The following is a 23,840-nucleotide window of genomic DNA, read 5'->3' on the forward strand; positions in this document are numbered from 1 at the left end:
ATAGACCACAAGAAATATAAAAGACATTCAGTTACAAGCATAAACTGTGGAGAGAAAAATGCATCAGTCATTAGTATATTATGGTTCTATAGGATAAGGTTAAAGAGAACAACTTACTATAAGTACAAACACTCTTAATTTCACACACAATGTTCACACATTGGTTATAATTATTTATCTTAATAATAACAAGAGCTGGGACTAGATTTCTCAAACAAATTGGTCGAGATATTCTTCCACAGTGGTGTATTTGACATCTGGGTACAACTGGGAAGCCTCCACACCAAATGATGGCTCAATTTTAAAGCTGGTGTGATCACCCTTCACAAAGGCTGAGTGGTTGAGTGACAACAACGTATCGAGTGGAACTGGGGCCTCTGCAAAAATGGACCAACATCAAAAACATATTAATTAACCCCTTTTTTGCTCCTTGCCAATGTTAAGAATACTAATGTTAGATGACATGAAAGAACATAAAAACAGCATAGCATCTTTGGACTTTTGGACATATTTTCTCACTGACCTTGGATGTCCTTCAAAAGCTTTTCCTCCGGAACATAGACTTTCTCAAGAGTTTTGCCAATCTTCTTCTCCCAAAGGGCGACAAGCTCATTGAATGAGTAAATGTTTTTGGGAGGCCTAATGTAGAGTACCTTGTTCAATGCTCTTGGGTCATCCACAGATCTAATGGTATAGGTTGCAATGTCATCTTCCTTGTTAAAAATTGCTGCAAGGAGAGTTCAAAGCAACACATAGTTATATAGTACTGTATACATATCTTACCATGGCTATACAGTAACAATTAAGATCATTCAGTTTCAGCTCACGCTCTTCTTCATTTGCTTCAAAATTAAAAGATAGTCCACTTCATGCATGTTGTCACATAATTTAGTGTTTAATTCCACCAAATAAAAAATGATAACTGATATAAAATAATGTGACATTCTATTCACCAAAAAAACATACTCGGAATGAAAATGCTTAAATGTTGTGTTTGGCAAACATGGATACACATTTACACATCTTGATAATGCAAAATGCCGATCAAGAACTTAAAGAAATCGCTAATTACCCTTGGGATTCCCATCGCCAGGGATAATGACTTTGTCTCTAGGAGGAGCAGTGGCTCCTGGCTGTACCAAGTTAGGGAGAAAATAGGCAGCAAAGAAGTGGCATGGGACATAAGTGTAGGGAATGCCTTCAGCCTCAATGGCACGTCGGATTTTGGCCCTGGCAGCAAATGCACTCTTCGCTGGCTCCACAGCATTGTTACGGTCCGCATCAACTCCGAATTCAGATGGGTAGAATCTCTAAAAAATAGCTCAACCAATAAAACCTCTTAATAATTGTAAACTTTTTCAATGAAATTTGTTCATGAAATTCCAAAAAATAATTATACAATCAGAAATTTTTATTTTATTTTATGCTTCCCCACCGTGTGGAATTGGTAATTTAACCTACTGAGTTGCTCCATATTCTTGTTCTATGACATGCACAATCACAGTCACAATCACAAACATCATCATCAAATTAGTTTAGAGAAAAAGATAGTCAAATGGATGAGATTCACGTGCAAAAAGAAACAGAGAGAGAAAGAGGCAAGCAGTGATAGTGATGCGTGAGAACTGGAGTTTGGTTGCGACTTGCAAGCTAGGAAGCACGGGTGCGTTTTGGGATTTGGGTGCGGGTGTGGGTGCGAGTGCAGGACTCGGCAATTTTTGAAAAAGGTGGGTGCGGGTGCGGGTGCGGCGGGACTCGGCGATTAAAAAATTATTAAAAATATTTTTATTTATATTTTTAATATATTGCTAAGCATACTTTTTCACATTATATATACATATACCAAATTTAAGAGCAATAATAGATAATAACTAAAACATGATGTTCAAAAATTAAATACAACCCACAAGATTGAAACTAAAAGTCTAAAACATTCCATGATGTTCGGAAATTAGAATACAACTCACAAGTTTGAAACTAAAACAAAATAAAAGATAATAAACAAGACAATCAAACACCAACATCATCATCCTCAAGATCAATTGCTTCACTTCGAACTTCACTTTCACTAGTAGTAGCACTAGTGCTAGCATTCCCAATAACCACTAGAGACTAAAAGGGAAGCAAAGAGAAGAGAGAGCACAGCACACCTGAAGTCGAGCACACCGCAGAGAGGAGAGGCCGGAGGCGGAGAGCGCAGAGAAGAGAGATGAGGGACAGAGTGAGAGAGAGTCTTTTGGACGAAGTGAGAGTCTGAGGGATTTAGGTTAGATTCAAACGGTGTGTTTAGCACCCTTTTTTTTTTTTTTTTTTTTTTAAATAAATTTTAGCCTGACTTGGCCGTTTCGGCCTGAACTGGCCATTTCGGGTTTCGGCTGATACGGCCCGAGTCGGCGCAAGTCGGGGAGGCCACGTGGTAGGACGCGGCACAGACTCGCAGTCAGCCGCGTCGCAGCGTCCCGCCGAGTCCGACTCGGTGCGGCTCCTCCGGAGCCGCGTTGGTGCTTTCTAGCTTGCAAGAGATAAAGATATTGGTTGAGGTGATTAATAAGCAAGCAAATCAGGTGTTCGACTTTGTTTTAAAGGATGGGCTTGCACGGGTGGGTTTAAAAGTGAAAAACTTAACACTGTTGTATTGACATATATAAGAATTCTTATAAGTGATTTCTTAAAATTTTAAATAAAATGCAATGAGGCTTTTTTTTTTATATAAGAACTTGGGGTAGTTTTTTTGTTTGTTTTTGTATTTAGATTATGGGGTAGTCTTTTTTATAGGAACATGGGGTAGTTTTGGTTGTGTACATGGGGTAATGGGAAGTTTTATAAACATTGGTAAGTTCTTTATTATAATTTTTTTAATCAATTTATGATTTTATCTTTATCTTTATGTTTTAAGAATAAAGATTTTTTTTTTTTGAGAAACTTAAGAATAAGAAAAGTTAATTGAATTAAGGGTATTTTTGAAATTCTATCTTATATAAAAAAATGATATTTTTGAAAAAAAAGAAGAAGACAATAACTAACTTTTTGAATTCTTTTAATATATAGAGAATAAATAATTGAAAATCTTGTAACTTAATAAGTATTTCTAATAAAAATATCTAAGATTTAAAATTTCAGCATGAATGTATATAAAAAAAAAAAATATATATATATATATATATATAATATGTCAGAATTAATTTATATACATATACAAACACAAAGTTATAATTATAAAGTCATGAAGGAGGGGTCCCTACCTGTAATTTTCAAATACACACACACGCTAACGTGCTGATTAGAAGATTAGTTCTGTTTGGATTGAATTTATTGTTGCTGAAATTGAAAACTGAAAACTGAAAATACTGTAGTAAAATAATTTTTAAATGTGTAAATAGTATCGTGGGATCATTTTTAATATTTTTTAGTGCGTAAACAGTGCAAACAGTGCATGAACAGTATTTTTTGTCTCTGTACAGTAAAATCATGTGATTTTACTGTTTATTTTCCGAAAAAAAAAAAAAAAAAAGAAAAAAAGAGGAGGAAAACGCAGCCTCCAGACACAGACGCCAAACTGCACCTCAGAACCCACCGAATTGGCCCCTTTTATTTTTTAATCGTGGCCCATTTCCTATTGTGGTGCGGTTATTGTGAGTTATGACGTGCAACGTGAGCCAGGTACGAGGGCCAATATTTGAAGGGTTGTTTCTCTAGGGACAGTTTTTTTTTGAAATGTTCTCTAGGGACAGTTTCTCTCCAAACTCCAAAACCTTTCAAATTTTGTCTATGTATTTTTTTTTTTTTAATGAAATGGGAATTTTAGAATTTTAATTATTAAATTGTATATTTTTTTTTATGTTCTTAACACATGTGTCAATATTCATTTAAATAAAATATTATTTACTATTTAATCAATAAATTATTTTTTGTGCTTAATTTTAAATTATAAAAACTTGAAATTTAAACATTTAATTGATAACATAACTATTGATGTTAGATATTTTTGAAATTTTGCAAGAGATATAATAAAACCATGTAATCTAATAATTAGATTTTCAAAATTTACATTTAATAAAAAGATATTAACAAAGTTGGTTTAGAGAGAAATATTTTCCTATTTTTAAAGTCATGGTGGAGGCTGGAGGGGTCCTTACTTGGACATTTTTCTTCCTATTGGTCAAAACTCATTATATTTCTCTAGACAAATAGCAGGAAATTAACAAATTTCAAATCCGTATAATTCTCCTAGATTTTTTTTTTTTTAATTTCTTTTTTTGAGAAATGCCACTTTAACCTCTCTCTTTTTCATTAAGTATATAAGGTGATAAATTGAGATTGGACCATGTTAAAAAATTTTAAAACAAAAATATTAAAACTCTGATTAATTGGTGACGAAAATGGCTAATGAGTTATAGCAACAACATCAGAATTCACAGAAGGGTTTTCTTTATCTAATCCTAAGAACAACTTTAGTCTTTAGAATCTATTTTTAAGACAAGTTTCTGAGCCAATTCAAACTGAAACTATAAAAATTATTTAGGAAAAAAAAATGAAGGAATGAAATTTTAGATAAAAGGGTTTCAAACTACAAAGTTTGAGTAGTTTAAAAATACAAACCTTAACGTTACCAGCTTCTTTAATGGCAGCAATGATCTTGAGCTGATCTTCGAATTGCATTGGACCCACAGTTGATATCACCACGTCCGCTTGCTTAATCGCACTCACCAAACTGCCATGGTCGTGAAGGTCTCCCTGCATTCCCATTTTTTTTGTTTAACACCATCAACAAACCTTTCCTACAAACAAAACCAACCCATCTAGCCAAAACACACACACACACACAAACACATACATTCAGAGAGAAAATAATATACGTACTTGGAGCAAAGTGACACCCAAGTTCTTGAATTTCTCAATGAGTTTTCCCTTAACGGGATCAGAGAGTGTGCTCTTTCTGACCAGAACAAAGGTGGGATGGCCAGCCTTTGCGCTTGCTTCCACAGGAATTTTCCGATGTAGCCTGTGCCTCCGATTAACAAAATCTTGCTCTGAGCCATTTGAATGTTTCTTCTGTGCTAAAGAAGGGAAGTCTACAAGAACTGGTGTAGTAGCAAAGAGAGGGCAAAGAAGAAAGTGGAGTGTACGGAAATGTTGTTAAATGGAAGTATCAAGCTAATTTATTTATGGATGGGTTGAGTTGGGCCGTGGGCCTATTGTTGGTACTTTTTTTTTCCTATATTTAAATAATTAGATTGCAACGACGAGTTTGTAGTTGACCTACTCCTCCTATATTTGTATTGAGTAATGTTAGGGTCATATAAAAATAAATAATTTTGTGCGGTGAATTGTGAGCCTATTGTTGGTACATAATTTTTTTTTCTATATTTAAATAATTAGATTGGAATAAAGCATTTATAGTTGACTTGCTCCTCCTAATATTTGTATTGAGTAATGCTAGGAATACATAAAAATGCACACAACTCACCACGTGGTGGGTTGTGACACAAAATTGTGCATTTTTATGTGTCCATAGAAATACTCATTTTTATCCAAAACTTTTTAATTCTCGTGTTTAAATATCCTCTATTTTTCTTTCAAAATAAAAATTTTCTTCTATTTAATTCTTACTAGATTTTCAAAAAAAAAAAAAAAAAAACCCTTACTTAAAAAATATAAAAATATCAACAAATATTTTTTTTGTGAAAAATGTACATTATAACTAATAACTAAGAGAAATGATATGTCTACAACGCATCAAAATTTGAACCCCTAACACATCAAAATTATAACTAACTAAATTTGAACCCCTAACGCATCAAAATTTTTTTTTGAACCCTTAATTAGTGTCCCAAATGCACAAATTATGGAATAATTAAGGAACCCTTTATTATTCCTTAATTTTTCCTTAATTTGTATCTTTATGACACTCGTTAATAATTCCATAATATTTCCTTAATTTGTGTGCTTATGATTTTTATAATAAAATTCATAAAAATATCATTTAATATAACATTAAAATTTGAAAACATTTTAATATGTATGCACTTGTTAACAAAAGGCTTAATAATAGACTATTTTTTTGCTCAATATAACCATATATTTGAATTTAATCAAAAAACTTAAGGCCCAATACCTAAAAACTTCCCATTGTTGAAAGAGTATTACACTGATACTGACTATGTCGAGTGCTCCTTTTCTTAGCGCATGTATAAATTCACTTTTATGATATAGATTCATAACAAAACATAGATACATAGCTGAATTCAATTATTCTTAATGTACAAACCCACTTTTATATTACGGATTCATGGCATAACATAGATACATGGTTGAATATAACTATTTTTGGGTAAAATTTAATATTTTGCATCTATTATAATTTAGAAAAAAAAATCAAACAAATAAAAATGATAAACTTTAGAGATAAGCAGTAACTGTATTTTTTTTTTTTTAATGTAAAAGAAAAAATCCTAAATTTTAGGAGTTCTTTTTTTGAATTCAAAATGAAATTTGTTATTTAACATTTATGACCATATTTTTAAATGAAGTTACCTTTCATTAATGAGGATATTTTTTAACCATATAAAAGTCCAATTGAATGAGAGGAATCCTCTTATATATAGTATAGATAGATATTAATTAATAAAATCATATATTTGAATTTAATTGAAAAAGTTAGGCAACAAGAAAGAACACCTAAAAACTAACCATTATTGAAAGAGGACTAGTATTGATTAACTATGCAAAACTTTTATTCGCCAAGCGTCTGTATAAATCCACTCTTGTGGTACAGATTCATGACATAGAGTGTCAATCATGCAAACGTGTGGTGATCTCAAAATGCCTTAATAATAGGCTATTTTATTGCTCAATGTAACCGTATATCTGAATTTAGCCAAAGAATTTAAGGCATAATACCTAAAAGCTACGCATTGTTGAAAGAGTATTATACTATTATTAACTAAGCCATGCGTTACATTTTTTTTTTTAGTGCTGTTGATGCCGTTTTTTATTCGACTCTAAATTTCGATAGAAGTTTTAGCCTAAAAATGAAGGATTTCATGGTTTTAATAATTACACCGTATTGTTTGTTGATTTTCATCAATTTTATGTGGTTGACTATATTTAATTGAGCTCTAATTGAAATCTAACCATGTGATTGGATTATTTTGGAGCTATGTTTAAGATTGTGAAAATCCACTTAATTTGATTGGTCATGATTAAAATTGAGAACTAGTTTGAATGAGATATCACGAATTGAAGGAAATTACCTACTTTACATTTTTTTTTATTTTATACAAGATAGAATTCTACTCTAGCCTAATCTAAGTGTATATGTGTGTGAAGTTCCCTCCTGGAGACTTGAATCCCGGCTCTTGCCCCCCACACCCCACAAACACTTATACTTGTGGAGTGACCATCTATACTTGTGGAGTGACCATCGCACCAACGGTGTGCGGTGATTACATACTTTACATTTTAACGGTTAAAAAAAGTATACAATTTTCTATGTAATGCGTTCTAAATTTTAAGTATAGTTTTCATGGGAAATTGGTACCATTTTGTAACTTTTTAATCAAACATGCCATTTATTTGGGTCCATTTACTTTGACATATTTGGTCATTTATTTTTTATGAGGTTATCTATATGATTTATTTGAAGATCAAGTCAAATTTTTTTTTAATTAATGAGCACGCTTAATTTTATTGTGAATTATTAACTGTTGATTTAAAATCTATGTTACAGTTCCTTAAGTGCATTACAGTCCACGTTTAATTATTGCAAGGTGAATTAAGGTCTGTCTCAATTACTGAAAAATTCTCATGACCAGATACTAATAGGGTGACATTACTGATTTAAATACCTTCTTTTTTTCCCTCCTATTCTGGGAAAGAAGTAGAACATTCATCAGCCCCTTAGGAAGCACAAAAATCCTTAAAAAAAAAAATTGTAGCTTTATATATATATATATATATACTAGTTGTTAAAAAAAAAAAACAAATATTTCATGAAAAATTTAGTTTCAAAAGGGTCCTCTAGATAATTTATTACTAGTAATGAACACAATATAATAATAATAATAAAGATGAAAATCTCATAAATAATTTTTTTTAAGTTTAAAAAAAAAAAAAAAAAAAGATGGACAGCTTACATATGAACAAGAAATTCATTAAAAAAAAAACTAAAAATTTTTGCATCTAAACAAATTAGAATAATAAATTTTAAGTTAATATATATATGTTATTTAATTAAATTAAATACATAAAATACCTCATTTTAAACGTCACCTTAGGTTCCACAATCCCTTTGGCCACCCTGGGAAAAGTGAATTGGAATCCTATACATCTCTATTGAAAAATTTAGAGCAGTCAAATTTGTCCATGTATAATATAGTATAAGGGTTAAATTTTGCACATTAATTAACTTCAATAATCACCCACATCAGTTCATGTAAACTTGTGTAAATTTTAGATTGTAACTACAATAACCAGGTAAATATATACAATTATTATCCACATGCAAATCTATTTTTGAGTACTTCTTTACTCCTCTCTCTCTCTCTCTCTCTCTCTCTCTCTCTCTCTCTCTCTCTCTCTCTCTCTATATATATATATATATATACAGAGTTGGGTTCAAGTTACACTTGATGTAACTTTAAGTAATGTTATACCACCCAATAACTTGTTATTGAATTAATATTTTGAAAATCCAACCGTTAAATTACATGTTCTATATGTTCTTAACATGCGTGCCAATTTTCATATCAATCGGATGTTATTTACCATTTGATCCATAAACTCATATTTTATACATTATTTTAAACTACAAAAATTTGAATTTTAACAATTGATTGTTGACATGGATATTAATTTTTGATCATCTTGAAATTTTGCAAGCATAAAAAATATATAAAGATAATATAATCTAACGGTAGATTTGTCAATATTCGCATCTAATTAAAAAATATTGAGTGGTGTAACATTACTTAAAGTTACACCAGGTGTAACGTGAACCTAACCCATATATATATATAGAGAGAGAGAGAGAGTAATAAAAAATGATAAATAAATAATATTTTAATGAAATTTAGTGTAATAAAGATAATATGTTTTTGAAAAGTGTAAAAAAAAAAAAGTAGGTTTTTATACTAAAATAAATAGAAATTTTTGCACAAGTTGATGCAAATGATTTGGAGTGAATGTAGATAACCGCCCTTGCCACAATAAAATCATTCATACAATAGAGAAGATGACTAGATGAGAGAGAATAGACCACAAGAAATATGAAAGACGTGTATTGTAAATAGAAAATACATTACTAAAATCGAGTGGATTATGGTTCTTCACGATATGGTTAAAGAGAACAGGATATTGGTAAGTACAGACATCCTTTGCATGAAATCACCTATATATAAACAACTATAATTTTTTTATCTTAAATAATAACAAGAGCTAGGGCCTAATTTCTCAAACAAATTGGTCTAGGCATTCTTCCACAGATGTGTAATTGACATCTGGGTATAGCTGGGAAGCCTCCACACCAAAGGATGGTTCAATTTCAAAGTTAGTGTGATCACCCTTCACAAAGACTGAGTAGAAGACTGACAATTTCCCATTGATTGGAAATGGGGCCTCTGCAAATATGCACCAAGATCAAAAACATATTAATTAACCAATGTTTTGCTCTTTCCCAATGTTAAAAATTCTAATGTTAAAGAACATAACAATAGCATAGCATCCTTGGAATTTTGGACAGGTTTTCTCACTGACCTTTGATGTCCTCCAAAAACCTGTCCTCCGGAATATAGATTTTCTCAACAGTTTTTCCAATCTTCTTCTCCCAAAGGGCAACAAGCTCATTGAGTGAGTAGATGTTTCCGGGAGGCTTGAGATAGAGTACCTTGTTCAATGCTCTTGGATCATCCACGGATCTGATGGTATAGGTTCCAATGTCATTTTCCTTGTTAAAAATTGCTGCAAGAAGAGTTCAACGCAACACATAGTCAAATAGTATTACACATCTCTTATCATAGCTATACAATTAAGATCATTCAGTTTCAGCTCACTCTCCTCTCCATTTGCTTCAATATTAAGATAGTCCACTTTATACACATTGTCACATCATGTAAAATTTAATTCCACCAAATAAGAAATGAAAACGTATTTAAATGACCTGACATTATATTTGCCAAATAGACATACTAGGAATAAAAATGCTTAAATGTCGTGTTTGGCAAGCATGGGTACACATTTACACATCTTGATAATGCAAAATGTTGATGAAGAGCTTAAAGAAATTGTTAGTTACCCTTGGGATTTCCATCTCCGGGGATAATGACTTTGTCTCTAGGAGGAGTAGTGGCTCCTGGTTGCGCCAAGGTAGGAAGAAAATAGCCAGCAAAATAGTTGGACGAGACATAAGTGTAGGGAATGCCTTCAGCCTCAATGGCACGTCGGATTTTGGCCTTGGCAGCAAAGGCACTCTTCGCTGGCTCCACTGCATGGACACGGTCCACATCATTTCCGAATTCAGATGGGTAGAATCTCTGAAAAACAAAACAACAAATAAAATCTCTGAATAACTATAACACTTTTTCAACAAAATTTGTTTGCTAAATTCCAAAAAGTAATTATACAATCAGAATTAATATTATTATTATTATTATACTTTCTCACCGTGTGGAATTGGAAATTTAACCTACTAGGTTGCTATAACTAATACCAATTTTTTGGTTCTCGAAAAAAAAAAAAAAAAAAAAAACTAATACCAATTTTACTATGGCTCAAATTGACATAATAATAAATATATGAGTTGTGTTACTTTAATTACATAATACGGAGTGTGTATATATATATAAACAAGAGTTTTTCAAAAGTATTTTTAATTAAAATATTCAAAATTTAAAATTTCCACCCCAACCATGAATGTAAAAAAAATACATAATATATGTCAGAATTAATTTATATATATACAAATTTATAATTATAAAGTCATGGTGGAGGGGTCACTAGCTGTAAAATTTAAATATACACACACCAAATTGGTTTTAAGTTTTAACTTTTAAGATGATGGGAATAATATATTATTGGTTTTGAAGAATATATGCACACACTAATGAGTAATGACTACTAACTGATCAGAACACAACGAAATTTTTTTTATAATAAACATATTTGCCGGTTGTACGAAGAAAATTGAGACGTAATAATTTTACAACAAATTTTAAGTGGTGAGTTATTATTAGTTTTAATTTGAACTTATTATTGAAATTATTTTTTTATCTACTAATAACAGCAGTAACAACTGTCTACTTATTATTTGTTATGAAAATATAATGAACATAGCAATTCTCATGATGTAAATGATAAATGTGCTTATAACAAGAATTATAACATTTTCACAACACTTTCACAACAAATATTAAGTAGTGGGTTGTTACTAGTTCTGATTAGAATTTACAATTGAAATTATTTTTTTACCCATTAATAGTAACTAATAACAACCTTTCATATAATATTTGTTATAAAAGTATTGTAAAAATATTGTAGATTTAACATTTCTTAATAATAATAATAATAATAAAACCACTTTAATCCTCTGTTTTTTTTTCTTCATTAATTATAGAAAAATCATGTACATAACATTTTTACAACACATTCACAACAATTCATAGCTAATAAATTGTTATTATTTCTAATTTAAATATTTTTTCTTTCACCAATCACAACCTGTAATAAGGTGATAAATTTAGATTGGAATATCAGCTTTTATATGTTCAATCGTTAACACAAACTCTATTCTAAACCATTCGGAATGGACCATATTCAACAATTTTAAAATAAAAATTTTAAAACTCAGATTAATTGGTGACGAAAATGTCCAAGTAATAATTATAACAACCGTAGTAGCATCATCATAATTCACAAAAGGGTTTTCTTTATCTTGATCTTAAGAACAACTTAATTTACTAGTTTTTAGAATCTATTTTTAAGCCAAGTTGCTGAGCAAATTAAAAATGAAACTTTACAATTATTTAGGAAAAAAAAAATGAACGAATGAAATTTTAGATTAAAGGGTTTCAAACTACAAAGTTTGAGTAATTTAAAAATACGAACCTTAACGTTACCAGCTTCTTTAATGGCATCAATGATCTTGAACTCATCTTGTAATTGCCCGTGACCCACGGTTGATATCACCACGTCCACTTGCTTAATAGCTTTCACCAAGCTCCCGTGGTCGTGAAGATCTCCCTGCATTCCCCTTTTTTTTTTTAACACCATCATAAATCTTTTACCACAAACAAAACCAACCCATCTAGCATATATAAAAACACACAAAAACACTTGTATGCAGAGATAAATTAATATACGTACGTGGAGCAAAGTGACACCCAAATTCTTGAAATTCTCAACAAGTTTTCCCTTAACAGGATCAGAGACTGTGCTCTCTCTGACCAGAACAATGGTGGGATGACCAGCCTTTGCGCTTGCTTCCACTATGAATTTTCCTATGTAGCCTGTACCTCCAATTATCAAAATCTTGCTTTTCTGAGCCATTTGAATGTTTTTTTTTTTTTTTTTGTGTGCTAAAAAGGGAAATTTACAAGAACTGGTAGTAGCAGAGAGATGGCAAAGAAGAAAGTAGACTGTATGGAAGTTTTGTGAAATGTCAAGCTATTTATTGATGAGGTGAGGGGTGTGCAGTTACAATAATAGGCCTATTGTTGGTACACGTTTGCTTTGATGAAAAAGATGGACACTTTTTTTTTCTTTCTATATTTAAACAAAGAGTTGGTAGTTGACCTGGTTCCACCTGAAATTTTTATTTCAAACTTCTTGATTCTCGGGATCAAATTTCCTCTATTTAGCTCTTACTAGATTTTTGTTTGTCAAAAAAAAAAAATCTCTTACTAAAAGATATATAAAAATATTAACAAATATACTTTTTTGTGAAAAATGTACATTATAACTAATAATTAAATTTGAACCCTTAATTAGTCTCATAAATACAAAAATTAAGGAATAATTAAAAAAAACCCTTTATTATTCCTTTTTTTTTTTGAGAATATTATTCTATAATTTGTGTCTTTATGACACTCGTTAATAAATCCATAATGTTTCCTTAATTATTCCTTAATTTGTGTGGTTATACACTCATTAATAAAATCCATAAACATATCATTTAATATACATATTAAAATTTGAAAACATTTTAATATGTATGCACTTGTTAACAAAAGCCTTAATAATAGACTATTTTATTGCTCAATATAACCATATACTTGAATTTAATCAAAGAATTAAAGGCACAGTTGAAAGAGTATTATACCATTATTAACTAGGTTGCTCATTCTCTTAACATACGTAGAAATTCACTTTTATGATACAAATTCATAAATAACAGAAGTTACAGAACACACACACAGTTGAATTCAATTGTTCTTGATGTACAAATCCACTTTTATGGTACGGATTCATGACATAATGCATATATGGTTGAATTTAATTGTTCTTGATAACTACGACAATATATTGTATTGATTAAGAAAAATTATTGAATATATCAGGAATATCATAAATGTATACTTCCTCCTCTCACATGAATTGTGAGTCCTATCATAAATTTAATTAGTAAGACCTATAGTTATGTGAAATGAGAGAGTACACATTTATGGTACTCCGGGAGTACTCAATAATTACCCATTGATCAATAGAATTATATATTTAAATTTAAATAGTTTCTTAATCAATGCATGCATTAACATTTCCCATAACATATACTATTACAAAATTAAACAGAATATATATATATATATATATATATATATATATTAATAGGTAAAATTTAGAGAAAATTCAATTAAATTCTACAATTGAAGTCTAATTTTGTGTTATGTGTTTTAAATTATTTATTTTTAGAGAGTTTTATTTCTTAATTTTAGAGTCAAATGTGGGACCACATTATAAATATCCATCAAAGTGAGTTATTGCGTACAAAAACCAAAGAGTTTAGAATTAATGAACATAAAAAATTAAAAAAAAATGTACAATTTACATTTTCTATCTAATAATATTCTTACAAGACTTTTTAAAGAGTTAAAAAAATATATAAAAATGATTATTAATAATTATTTAAATTATATATGTAAGAATTATACTATGCATTTTAATGTATATCTTTTAAGTATATTCATACATATGCATGGAGTTACAAGCTACTCCAAGCTAGTTATATTAATTAATGGTATAACCTCTACAACCAAGAAGCCCTAAAATCAGATTCTCAAAAAAAAAAAAAAAAAAAACCCAAAATCAACACCCACACCCTAACAAAGAGAAATTTATACCCACAACCACAACAAATGTTGAGACTTAAGGAATTGCACACCGTGCATTGCACGGGTCTCAATCTGAGTACCATTACTATATCTATAAAGTCATGTTAGACAATGACAATATACCTTTACACTCACTCTTTCCCTCCTTGTGCTAATGATATGCATGTTCATCTTTTTTTTTTTTTTTTTTTTTTGATAGTGAAAACATAACTTTCATTACTTAGGACAAACTGTCCACTATGATTAGATCCAGTTGAATTTGATTTGCAATTACATTAGGGGTATCTTCTACCCAAACTACACAGCCCGTAACATTAAAGGCCTCCCTTGCCATGATATGTGCTACCCTGTTACTATGTCTACGAATGTGAGCACAGCTCTAGGAGCTAAAGACTTTTAGCCAAAGCTTTACACCTTCTACCACTTTCTGGATTGAGCAGGGCCTGGTTCATTTGCAATGACTGCACCCACCACCACCTATGCATCACTTTCCAAATCTATATCCCTAAGTCCCAGATCCCATGCCAGTTTAATTCCCTCCTCCATGGCCTTCGCTTCCACCTCTGTGGCCCTTAGTGGGAGGGTAGTTTTTTGCTCATCGCCCCCATGATCAAACCATTCTTATTTCTAATAACTACCCCACACTACACCATCCCCAGCTCACAAAAACCGCCTTGTCTACATTTACTTTGTACCTCCCCTGTCTCAGTGGTTTCCATTAGTTGCAGACCCTAGCAATACTGCGTGGACATGGCAGATGAGTTCCATGGATTTCTAAGCCAAAATCACGCACCTCCCTAGCTATTCTTTTTGGTTCCTTGCACCTTCCCTCGTGCTTGAATTTATTCCTATTATTCCAAATTTGCCACACTGTAATGGCAAACAAAACCCAATCCGCATCCCCTTTCCTCTCCATCACCGCCCAAACCACATCCACAAAGTCCCTCGTGGGCTGGTTCAGCCTTGGAAGATCAATATCCACCTCCCTCCAGACCTCAACAACAACTTTACAATCCCAAAGGATGTGACTCGAAAACTCACATTCACCACAAAATCCAAAACGGTCATTGTTACTCACCTTCCTCGTAGCCAAGCGGTAATTTGTTGGCAAAATCTCCTTGCAAGCCCTCCAAAAAAATGCTTTATTTTATTTGGGCAATTGAGCTTCCACCCTATCTTCCACAACTGAGCTACTTTTTTTTTTTTTTTTGTCAGAGCAGTCACTAGTTGGTCTCATCTTCCTTAACAATTTCAGTGACACCCCATACGCACTTCTCACCGTGAATAATCCATTTTTTTACCAGACCCATACATTTGAGTCCTTTGGCATTTGTGTGCTTAATGGAATGCTTAGGATGATTTCCACTTCATGGGGAAGGAAGACCTCCCTTATGAATTTAGCCTTCCACATACTAGCCTCACTGTCAATGAGTTGTGCAACCTTCTCCACATCCGTATTGTGTCTCTGGGGACTGATAACTTTGAACGAATTGGGCGATGGAAGCCATTTATCACGCCAAATATTCACTTTCCTCCCATTTCCAATCAACCACCTTGATCTCGCTTCAATAGTTTCCTTGGCTACCATTAGACTTCTCCACACATAGGATGGCTTCTTTCCCACTTGTGCTTCCATAAACGTGCACTCTAAGAAGTATTTAGCTTTAAACACTCTGTGGGTGAGGGAATCCGGGTGTTGGTTCAGCCGCCACCCTTGTTTTGCTAAGAGCGCCAAGTTAAAGGCTTTTAAGTCTTTAAAGCCTATACCGCCCTTTGATTTGGGCATGCACATTTTTTCCCATGATATCCATGCCATCTTCCTTTCCTTCTCCTTCTAGCCCCACCAAAATTGGCTCACCAAGGCATTTAACTCTCTACAAAGTGAATTCGGGAGTTTAAAGCAGTTTATCATGTATGTTGTAGTTGCTTGGGCAACCACTTTAATGAGAATTTATCTCCTCACATTTGATAGTAACTTGCTCTTCCACCCCGCTATTTTCCTTCCCACTTGGTCCTTTATGCTATTAAAAGCCTTCCTCTTTCCTCTCCCCACTAAGGTAGGCAACCCCAAATATCTTTCGTGTTTATTTATGATCTGAGCCTCGAAGCTATTTTTTGATTTCCTCTTGGATCTCCTTTCTTGTATTCTTGCTGAAAAAGAGCAACGTCTTCTCTCTATTAAGCTTTTGACCTAACTCACTTTCATAATCATCAAGAACCTTTAGGACCCTGGTTCCTTCCCTAACACTTGCCTCCCCAAAGATAATACAATCGTCGGCAAACAAGAGATGCGAAATCTTTGGTGCTCCCCTACACACAGAAATCCCATTAATTGACCCCTCCCTCTCTTCCCTTCGAAGCATAGCTGTTAACCTCTCTGCACACAATAGAAAAAGGTAGGGAGAGATAGGATCCCTTTGGCTTAAACCCCTCGTCGGAGTGATCTTTCCTTTTGGCTCCCCGTTGATTAGAACTGAGTATGAGACTGTTGTTACGCACATCATAATCAGCCTAATCCACCCCTCTTGGAAGCCCAATTTTCTCATCATCGCCTCCAAAAAACCCCAATCCACCTTGTCATAGGCCTTACTCATATCGAGCTTAATGGCCATCAAACCCTTTTTTCCTTTTCTCTTCTGGTTTATGCAGTGCATTGTCTCAAACGCCATTAGTACATTGTCTGTGATCTGCCTTCCCAGGACAAAAGCGCAATGTGACTCATTTATCACTTCAGGTAAGATCTTCAACCTGTTTGCAAGGACTTTGGACACAATTTTATAAACAACATTGCACAAATTGATTAGGCAGAATTCAGTAATTTGGTGTGGGCAACTAACTTTTGGAATCAAGCATATATAAGTTTCATTCAAACCAGGAGGCATCACACCAGTATCAAGAATTTCAGAAACACAACTTACCACGGACTGACCCACCACATCCTAGTATTGCTGAAAGAAAATAGGTGACATACCGTCAGGGCTGGGGGCTTTGTTCAAATGCATTTGGTTCAACGCTGCTCTAATCTCCTCATCCCTGAACATTCTCAGCAACTCACCGTTCATCTCCTGAGTGACCCGCTGTCCTACCGCATTCAAGCTTGCCTCAAAGGAGATGGGGTGGTCGGTACTATAAATGCTTGAGAAGTAGTTGAGGATCACTCTCTCTATGTCTTCAGGACTATCATACCATACCCCCTCCTCCATACTCCCTTCAATCCTATTACTTTTTCGCCTTTGAGACGCTGTCGCATGAAAAAACTTAGTATTCCTATCCTCACATTTTAGCCAAAGCGCCCTTGACCTTTGATTCCATTAATTTGCTTCTTCACTTCTTGGATTTCAATAGCTGTTTCATGGAGAAGATTCTGCCCCTCAAGAAATTGGAGGCTCTCCTTCAATATTTTTAGCCTTGTGTTGACATTTCCAAAATTCTTCGGATTCCACTGCCTAAGCTGGGATTGACACATTTTAATCTTGTCAACAATGCACCCATCCGCACTTGCTTGTATGGGATCCCAAACTGATTCAATTATCTCTCTGCATCTCTCATCCTTAACCCACATCTCTTCAAACATAAACCTCCTTTTTGTCGACTTAATAGGTCTTTTCTTTCTTAGGAATAATGCAAGCAAACAATGATCCAAAGTTGACATTGAGATGTGCTGAACTTGTGCCTTAGGGAAATGCACAACCCATCTCTCATCTGCCACTACTCTGTCCAGCCTAATCATCGTTCTTTGCTCCCCGTATCTACCATTGCACCAGGTGAACCTCTGCCCCACAAAACCCAGATCAAGCAACCCACACAAATTCAGACATTCCCAAAAATTTCTCATTTGATCTACATCCCGTTCCAACCAACCTAACTTTTCCTCCGGATGGACGATTTTGTTGAAGTCACCAAGCACAACCCACAACAGCGTGCTTTGATTTTTCAGCATCCTTAGTAGCTCCCATGAGATATGCCTTTTTCTAGCATCAGGGTGGCCATAGAATCCAGTTGCCTTCCATGAAAACGCCCGACCCTCACCGATCACGACAACATCAATATGTGAGTTCAAACAACTCCGAAGCGTCACATCTACTCCCTTACGCCATATCATAAGTCACTGCTTTGGCCATCTCTCGGTACCAAAATTCCTTGAGTAAGCTCCAATTTTCTCTGAAGCCCTTTCATCCGACTCACACTAGCCTTGGTCTCTAATAGGAAGACCAAAACTGGGTTTTTTACCTTCACCTCATCAGTGAGAGTCCTGACTGCCAGGGATGACCCCAAACCCTGGCAATTCCACGCCAAGACACTCATTGGGCTTGGTGGTGCTGCTTCGCAAGCACGACCTCATCGCCATCCAATTCTAAGTTTTTCTTTTGAGGTTTGTTCTATTTAGCTAGTTTCCTTCTTTTCTGAACTAATATATATGGTTTAAGTTCTTCAAGAGGGGTAGGGTCAACTCTCTTCTTTAATTCTAGGGCTTTTTCCTCTTTCAGGTTCTCATTGCGGGCCTTATGAGCACGCCTCTTCTAGTGGTGTTGACACCTCATTTTGCAACCCGCATTTAACCTCACTTGGAAGGTAAAAGAGTAATTTTTCCTTGGAAATATGCATCTTAATTCTGGCCATTAGATCCTTAGACTCATTTCACCAAAATGATCTTAATGTTGTAACGATCAAAATTGACTAGTCATAAGCCCTAATCGGACCACTAGATCGAAAGTTATCATCAAATCAAGTTTTAATAGCTAAAATGTACTATCACAAATTGAATCCGACTATATGTGATTATGAACAATTGATTTCAATGGGTTATAAGTGTAATCAATTTGAGATCAATGATGTGTTATAATTTGATTGATTAGAACTACATTTTATGGTGAGGTTGCATACACCTAATTAATTAGATAGTTAAACATTAATTATTAAATGAGTAATTTGTGCAATTATCTTTTAATTAGAGTAAATTTGGAACCAATTAAGTCTGAAATGAGAGTGATTGGTGCCATTTAATGTTAATTGGGAGATAATTTGGGACCTATTAATGTTAATTGTGCTGAAACCATTTTCTAACAAATGACCTTTGCTCACCATTTCATTGATATCTCTCAGAATATTTTGAATCTGTGAATGAGGTTAATTTTCTCAGAAACTAGACATCCGGAGCTTCAATTTGAGTATAAGAACGAGACAATTTCGATCAGAATTGAGTTAGATATGATTTTTCGAAGTTAGCTCTATAGGCTATTACAACAGCTACGGAAAAATCGAATTTTGGCTTACTCCTTACTCCTACCAATCTTTCCATTTAATGCACCAGATTTTTTCTAATGCTAAAATGAGGTCTAGCCATCTAGGTTCATGATTCTTTGTCAACCCTCATTAAATGGTCTTCCATTCATATTTCCTCCACTATTACTATATAAACTCTCTCTCCTTCATTCTAATGCACACAAAAATCCACTCTCTTCCATCTCTTGAGTTCTAGTGAAGTTAAGTAGTCTTGTCATATCTTGATCTTCCTGAGACTCAAGGTATTGAGTGAGACTCACTCTGCCTCTCCTAACTCTTTTTTTCCTCAACCATTAGGATCTCTACCAAGAGTTTCCTCCTCCACCATATAGATCTTGCATGAAAGTATAATCTCTTTCCCTAACTTATTTCTTGTGTTGCCATGATGATAATTTAGGATTAAAGCATGATAGTAACTATTTAAATTCTCTTGAATATGTTTGAATGTTCTTAAATGGTCTTATGTGTTCTTCATATGTTCTTGGTTGTTTATCATATGTTCATGCATAATACTAGTTTCGATCATAAATCCACATCAAAAACATGAAAAATATGTTTGTTTAATAATTCTTGAATCTAGGATATCACCATCCACACACATTCACTAGAATTTATTTTTCAATCCAAATAAAATGCTTAATAAATTGAATTAGGGTTTATCACATGCATACACTTCAAATTCAACATGCAAATTGATTAATGACATATTAGATGATGTGATATGAATGTTGGCCACCATAGTCTAGAAGACCGGTTTCACAGGTCAAGGTGGATGCCTAACACCTTTCCACCTTGTAACATAGCCTCCGAGCTTAGATCAAGGGTTAGTAAATCAAATGTTTATCAATATAATTTTCGATTTTTAGATTGTAACTAGGAAATAAAGCCATGTACTTTATCTTAGATTGTATTTAGGACCAAGACCATGTAATTTTCTAATGATCAATGTAAATTCAATTGAAAATTAATAAAATGAGGAATTTTTCAATTTTGGTTTTTTTATTTATCCTAATAATTAAATAAGTACCGACTCTATTGTAAAACCCTTAATCTAAAGGGGAAAATATAATCAGTCGAACCGCCATTTTGAGATGCAATAACACGACTCCACCCATTCACGTGGGTTTGGCCCAACACCACATAAAAAATGGGCCGGGGGCACAGTCTCTCACAAGTGGCCACTCGTTGGGCCCAACTGTTCCGCAATCCAGCTCATATTTTCCTTATAGCATAGCACCATTGGGCCTGGCCCGCATTCCATACCTATCTGGGCTTTTACCCCGTTAATTCCTTCGTTAGCTGGCACCACTCTAAATTCAAACAAATTATCTTCCCCTTGAAACATCCCTGTCTCCCATTGCATCACATCCTTTGGTGCCTTTTCCGTCTCACTTCCTTCGCAAACTTCCTTGCATAAGATAGGTAGGATTCTATTTGTCATCTCTCCTAGACAAATACATTTTCCCTTCTCATGATCCTTCACTGGCTCTTGACAGCTTTGATCTACGAAGTTTGTCTCATTCTCCATGGCCCCAATCCCCAAGGGTGGTTACGTTGACTCCAGCACCTTTCCTGCCCCACTCCTTCCTTCTGTCGTGTGCTTCACTCTTGCCTGACTTTCCCCCACTTTGTTCTCCGATCACCCCCTACCGAGCCTTCCTTCCTCCTGTCTAGCCTTCATAAACTCTCCTCCGCCTCTCCTTGGCGCTTCACCTCGCAGCCATGCCCCACACAGAAGCTTGCTTAAATCCAAATGGTCCTCATCATCATTCCCTTCCTTACATTCCTTTAAACCATGGCTGAGCAGCCCACACCTATAGCGGAAATTTAGAAGCCTCTTATATTTGAAGGCTATCCACCTCTGCTCCCCCCACCCCCCCCTCTTAAAACAATATTTTTTCCCCTCACAAGTTTCTTCGTAACATCAATCTTCACCCTAACTCTCAAGGATTTTCCCTAGTGAACTCCAGATTTCGCTGCATCGACGTTCAAGATCTCCCCTAACTTTGCTCCTATAGCTCTGCCCATTTCTCTGGTTCTACTCTTTAAAGGGAGATTGTGTATTTGCACCGGGAGATTGTGTATTTGCACCCAAAACGGGGACTGCCAAAGGGAAATCTCCTATGGTATCTGTTCGCCCTCAAACTCTCTCAACAGGATCAAAGACTTCTCATATGTCCACGGGCACATCTCCATAACTCTCTTCTTATCCCTTCCATCCCCAAATTCCACTAGATAGAGTTCATCTTCAACTTCATTTATCTGGATGCTCTTATTTGGTTTCCACACCATTCTAAGGTTCTTTCTAAGAGCATCAATGTTTATGCTCCAATGTGAAAGCACCTTCATCACGAGACAGTTTTTTCCTATTGCTATAGCAGCCTCTGTAGTGCTCCTTCCCAACTCAATGCTCTCACCCTCCTCTTCTGTGAAAGACAACTTTTTCCACAGTTCTTCTAACTCCTTTGCCATGCTTTCTCCCTCCGCTGGTCCTACGTAGGTGAGGACCACTTCACTCTTGCAAGGGACAACCTACAAGACTCTCTACTGCATCCACATGCACTAGCACGGGAGCACTGTGATTTTATCTTTTCATTTGCACTATAGGACATGCATGTTCATCTTGGTTGGACCGTTTGGTGCTCCTAATTAATGAAGCATGCATCTAGAATCTGGTGATGATCGATCGTAATAGCTGTTGAATATTAGCTCTGATACCATGTTAAATGGACAATATTATCAAACGCAATGTGTTATACCATGTTGTGTATGCTAGAGTGGATGCGGAAGAGGAAGCATATAATAGGAACATCAAGAACACGAGGGTTACGTGGTTCAGCCTTGACGGCTTACATCCACGGAGGAGTCCCTTAAGGGCTACATCTTTATTGTATAAGAGTGTAGTACAATAACCTATATTATAATGAACCTTAACATGAGTATATATAGGCGACTAAACCCTAGACTACTAGTACAAGCAGGAATGGGCTTGGGCATATTACATTGGGCTAATATGACTAATATATATCTCTAACACCCTCCTCAAACTCAAGGCAGAAGCTCGATGAAGGCTTGAGGTTGGATAAGCATAAGAAGATCACTTGGAGATGCTTTAAAGAATGCCTTTGAAAAAAACCGCAATGAAGAATGTGCCAATTGACCAATTTTGGAGTTTCAAATGAAGAAACGGAGTCCAAAATCGGAATCTACGCGAAAAATTGAGCAAGATAGGCCCTTTCGAAAATTTTGACTTTTGATCAAAGGTCAACGCAAAAAGTCAAAGTCAAAGAAAGTCAAAGTCAACATATCATGGTCAAAGTCAACGGATACATGGACCGGGTCGGTTCCGGGTTTTCCAGGTCGGGTCACGGATTGGGCTGCAGAGCCGCTGACTCATCCTGATGACGTGGTGCTGACCTGGACTAGGGTTGACGTGGCAACAGCTTGCGGGGTGCTGACGTGGCAAGATGACGTCAGCAGCAGACTTCAGGCACGTGTGGCGCGTGAGGTTATTCCACTGGCGCGTGGAGAACTCCGGAAGGCGCGTGAGAGCGCGTGCAACGGAGATTGATGCTCGGACTTCGGGGTTTGGCAGATCGGCGAGCTACGAGGCCGTCATGGTGGCGCGTGTTGCCGGAGGAGGATCTACTCCTGAGGAATTCGAGGCGACGCGTGAACTACAACGGAAGCACGTGAGGCTGTTGTTGGTAGCTGTGTTTCTGGGTTTTTGTCGCGGGAGGTCGTGTAGCACATCTGTGGTATTGGTTTCATCAGGCGAGGCATGGATTTGCACAGATCTGAAAAGTTAAGCCACGGCTTGCTTGGTTGTTGGATTTTGACACAGCACAGAACCATGGTGGCTGCGAGATACCGTGGAGTCTAGATCCGGTAGACAAGCATGTGTGACTTTTGATGGTGGTGTGCACGTGAGAATCTTCTTTGCTTGCTAGAGATGTTTGTTTGATGCCAAGAACGAAGTTTGGCTCTGATACCATGTTGAATATTAGCTCTGATACCATGTTAAATGGACAATATTATCAAACGCAATGTGTTATACCATGTTGTGTATGCTAGAGTGGATGCGGAAGAGGAAGCATAGAATAGGAACATCAAGAACACGAGGGTTACATGGTTCAGCCTTGACGGCTTATATCCACGGAGGAATCCCTTAAGGGCTACATCTTTATTGTATAGAAGTGTAGTACAATAACCTGTGTTATAATGAACCTTAAAATG

General features: G+C 34.9%; 3 protein-coding genes across 4 annotated transcripts; all 3 read right to left on the reverse strand.

The window, feature by feature from the left end:
* Positions 1-42: 42 nt before the first annotated feature.
* On the reverse strand, positions 43-5,144 carry LOC112022298 (eugenol synthase 2-like). The gene is given in 6 exon segments (XM_065766758.1): positions 43-377; positions 524-727; positions 1,073-1,310; positions 4,600-4,734; positions 4,861-4,985; positions 4,988-5,144. Coding segments are annotated over 6 exon segments (921 nt in total). The 5' UTR covers positions 5,040-5,144; the 3' UTR covers positions 43-210.
* A 4,133-nt stretch (positions 5,145-9,277) lies between these two features.
* LOC112022299 (phenylcoumaran benzylic ether reductase Betv6) lies at positions 9,278-12,832 on the reverse strand. Of its 2 annotated transcripts, none has more exons than XM_024054865.2 (5): positions 12,358-12,832; positions 12,100-12,234; positions 10,292-10,529; positions 9,754-9,957; positions 9,278-9,617 (listed from the first exon to the last, which is right to left on the reverse strand). In XM_024054865.2, the coding sequence occupies exons 1-5, from the start codon at positions 12,538-12,540 to the stop codon at positions 9,451-9,453; spliced, it is 927 nt and encodes a 308-aa protein (XP_023910633.2). In that variant the 5' UTR covers positions 12,541-12,832; the 3' UTR covers positions 9,278-9,450. The 2 variants fall into 2 exon arrangements, with proteins under 2 accessions (XP_023910633.2, XP_065622829.1); XM_065766757.1 differs by having other exon boundaries at positions 12,100-12,244; positions 12,358-12,466.
* Positions 12,833-15,618: 2,786 nt separating this feature from the next.
* LOC136064691 (uncharacterized mitochondrial protein AtMg00310-like) lies at positions 15,619-16,113 on the reverse strand. Its single transcript, XM_065766753.1, has one exon. The coding sequence runs from the start codon at positions 16,111-16,113 to the stop codon at positions 15,619-15,621; it is 495 nt and encodes a 164-aa protein (XP_065622825.1).
* Between the last annotated feature and the right edge of the window lie 7,727 nt (positions 16,114-23,840).

This window comes from Quercus suber, unplaced genomic scaffold (assembly GCF_002906115.3).
Source record: "Quercus suber isolate HL8 unplaced genomic scaffold, Cork oak 2.0 scaffold_738, whole genome shotgun sequence".
Lineage (NCBI taxonomy): Eukaryota > Viridiplantae > Streptophyta > Magnoliopsida > Fagales > Fagaceae > Quercus > Quercus suber.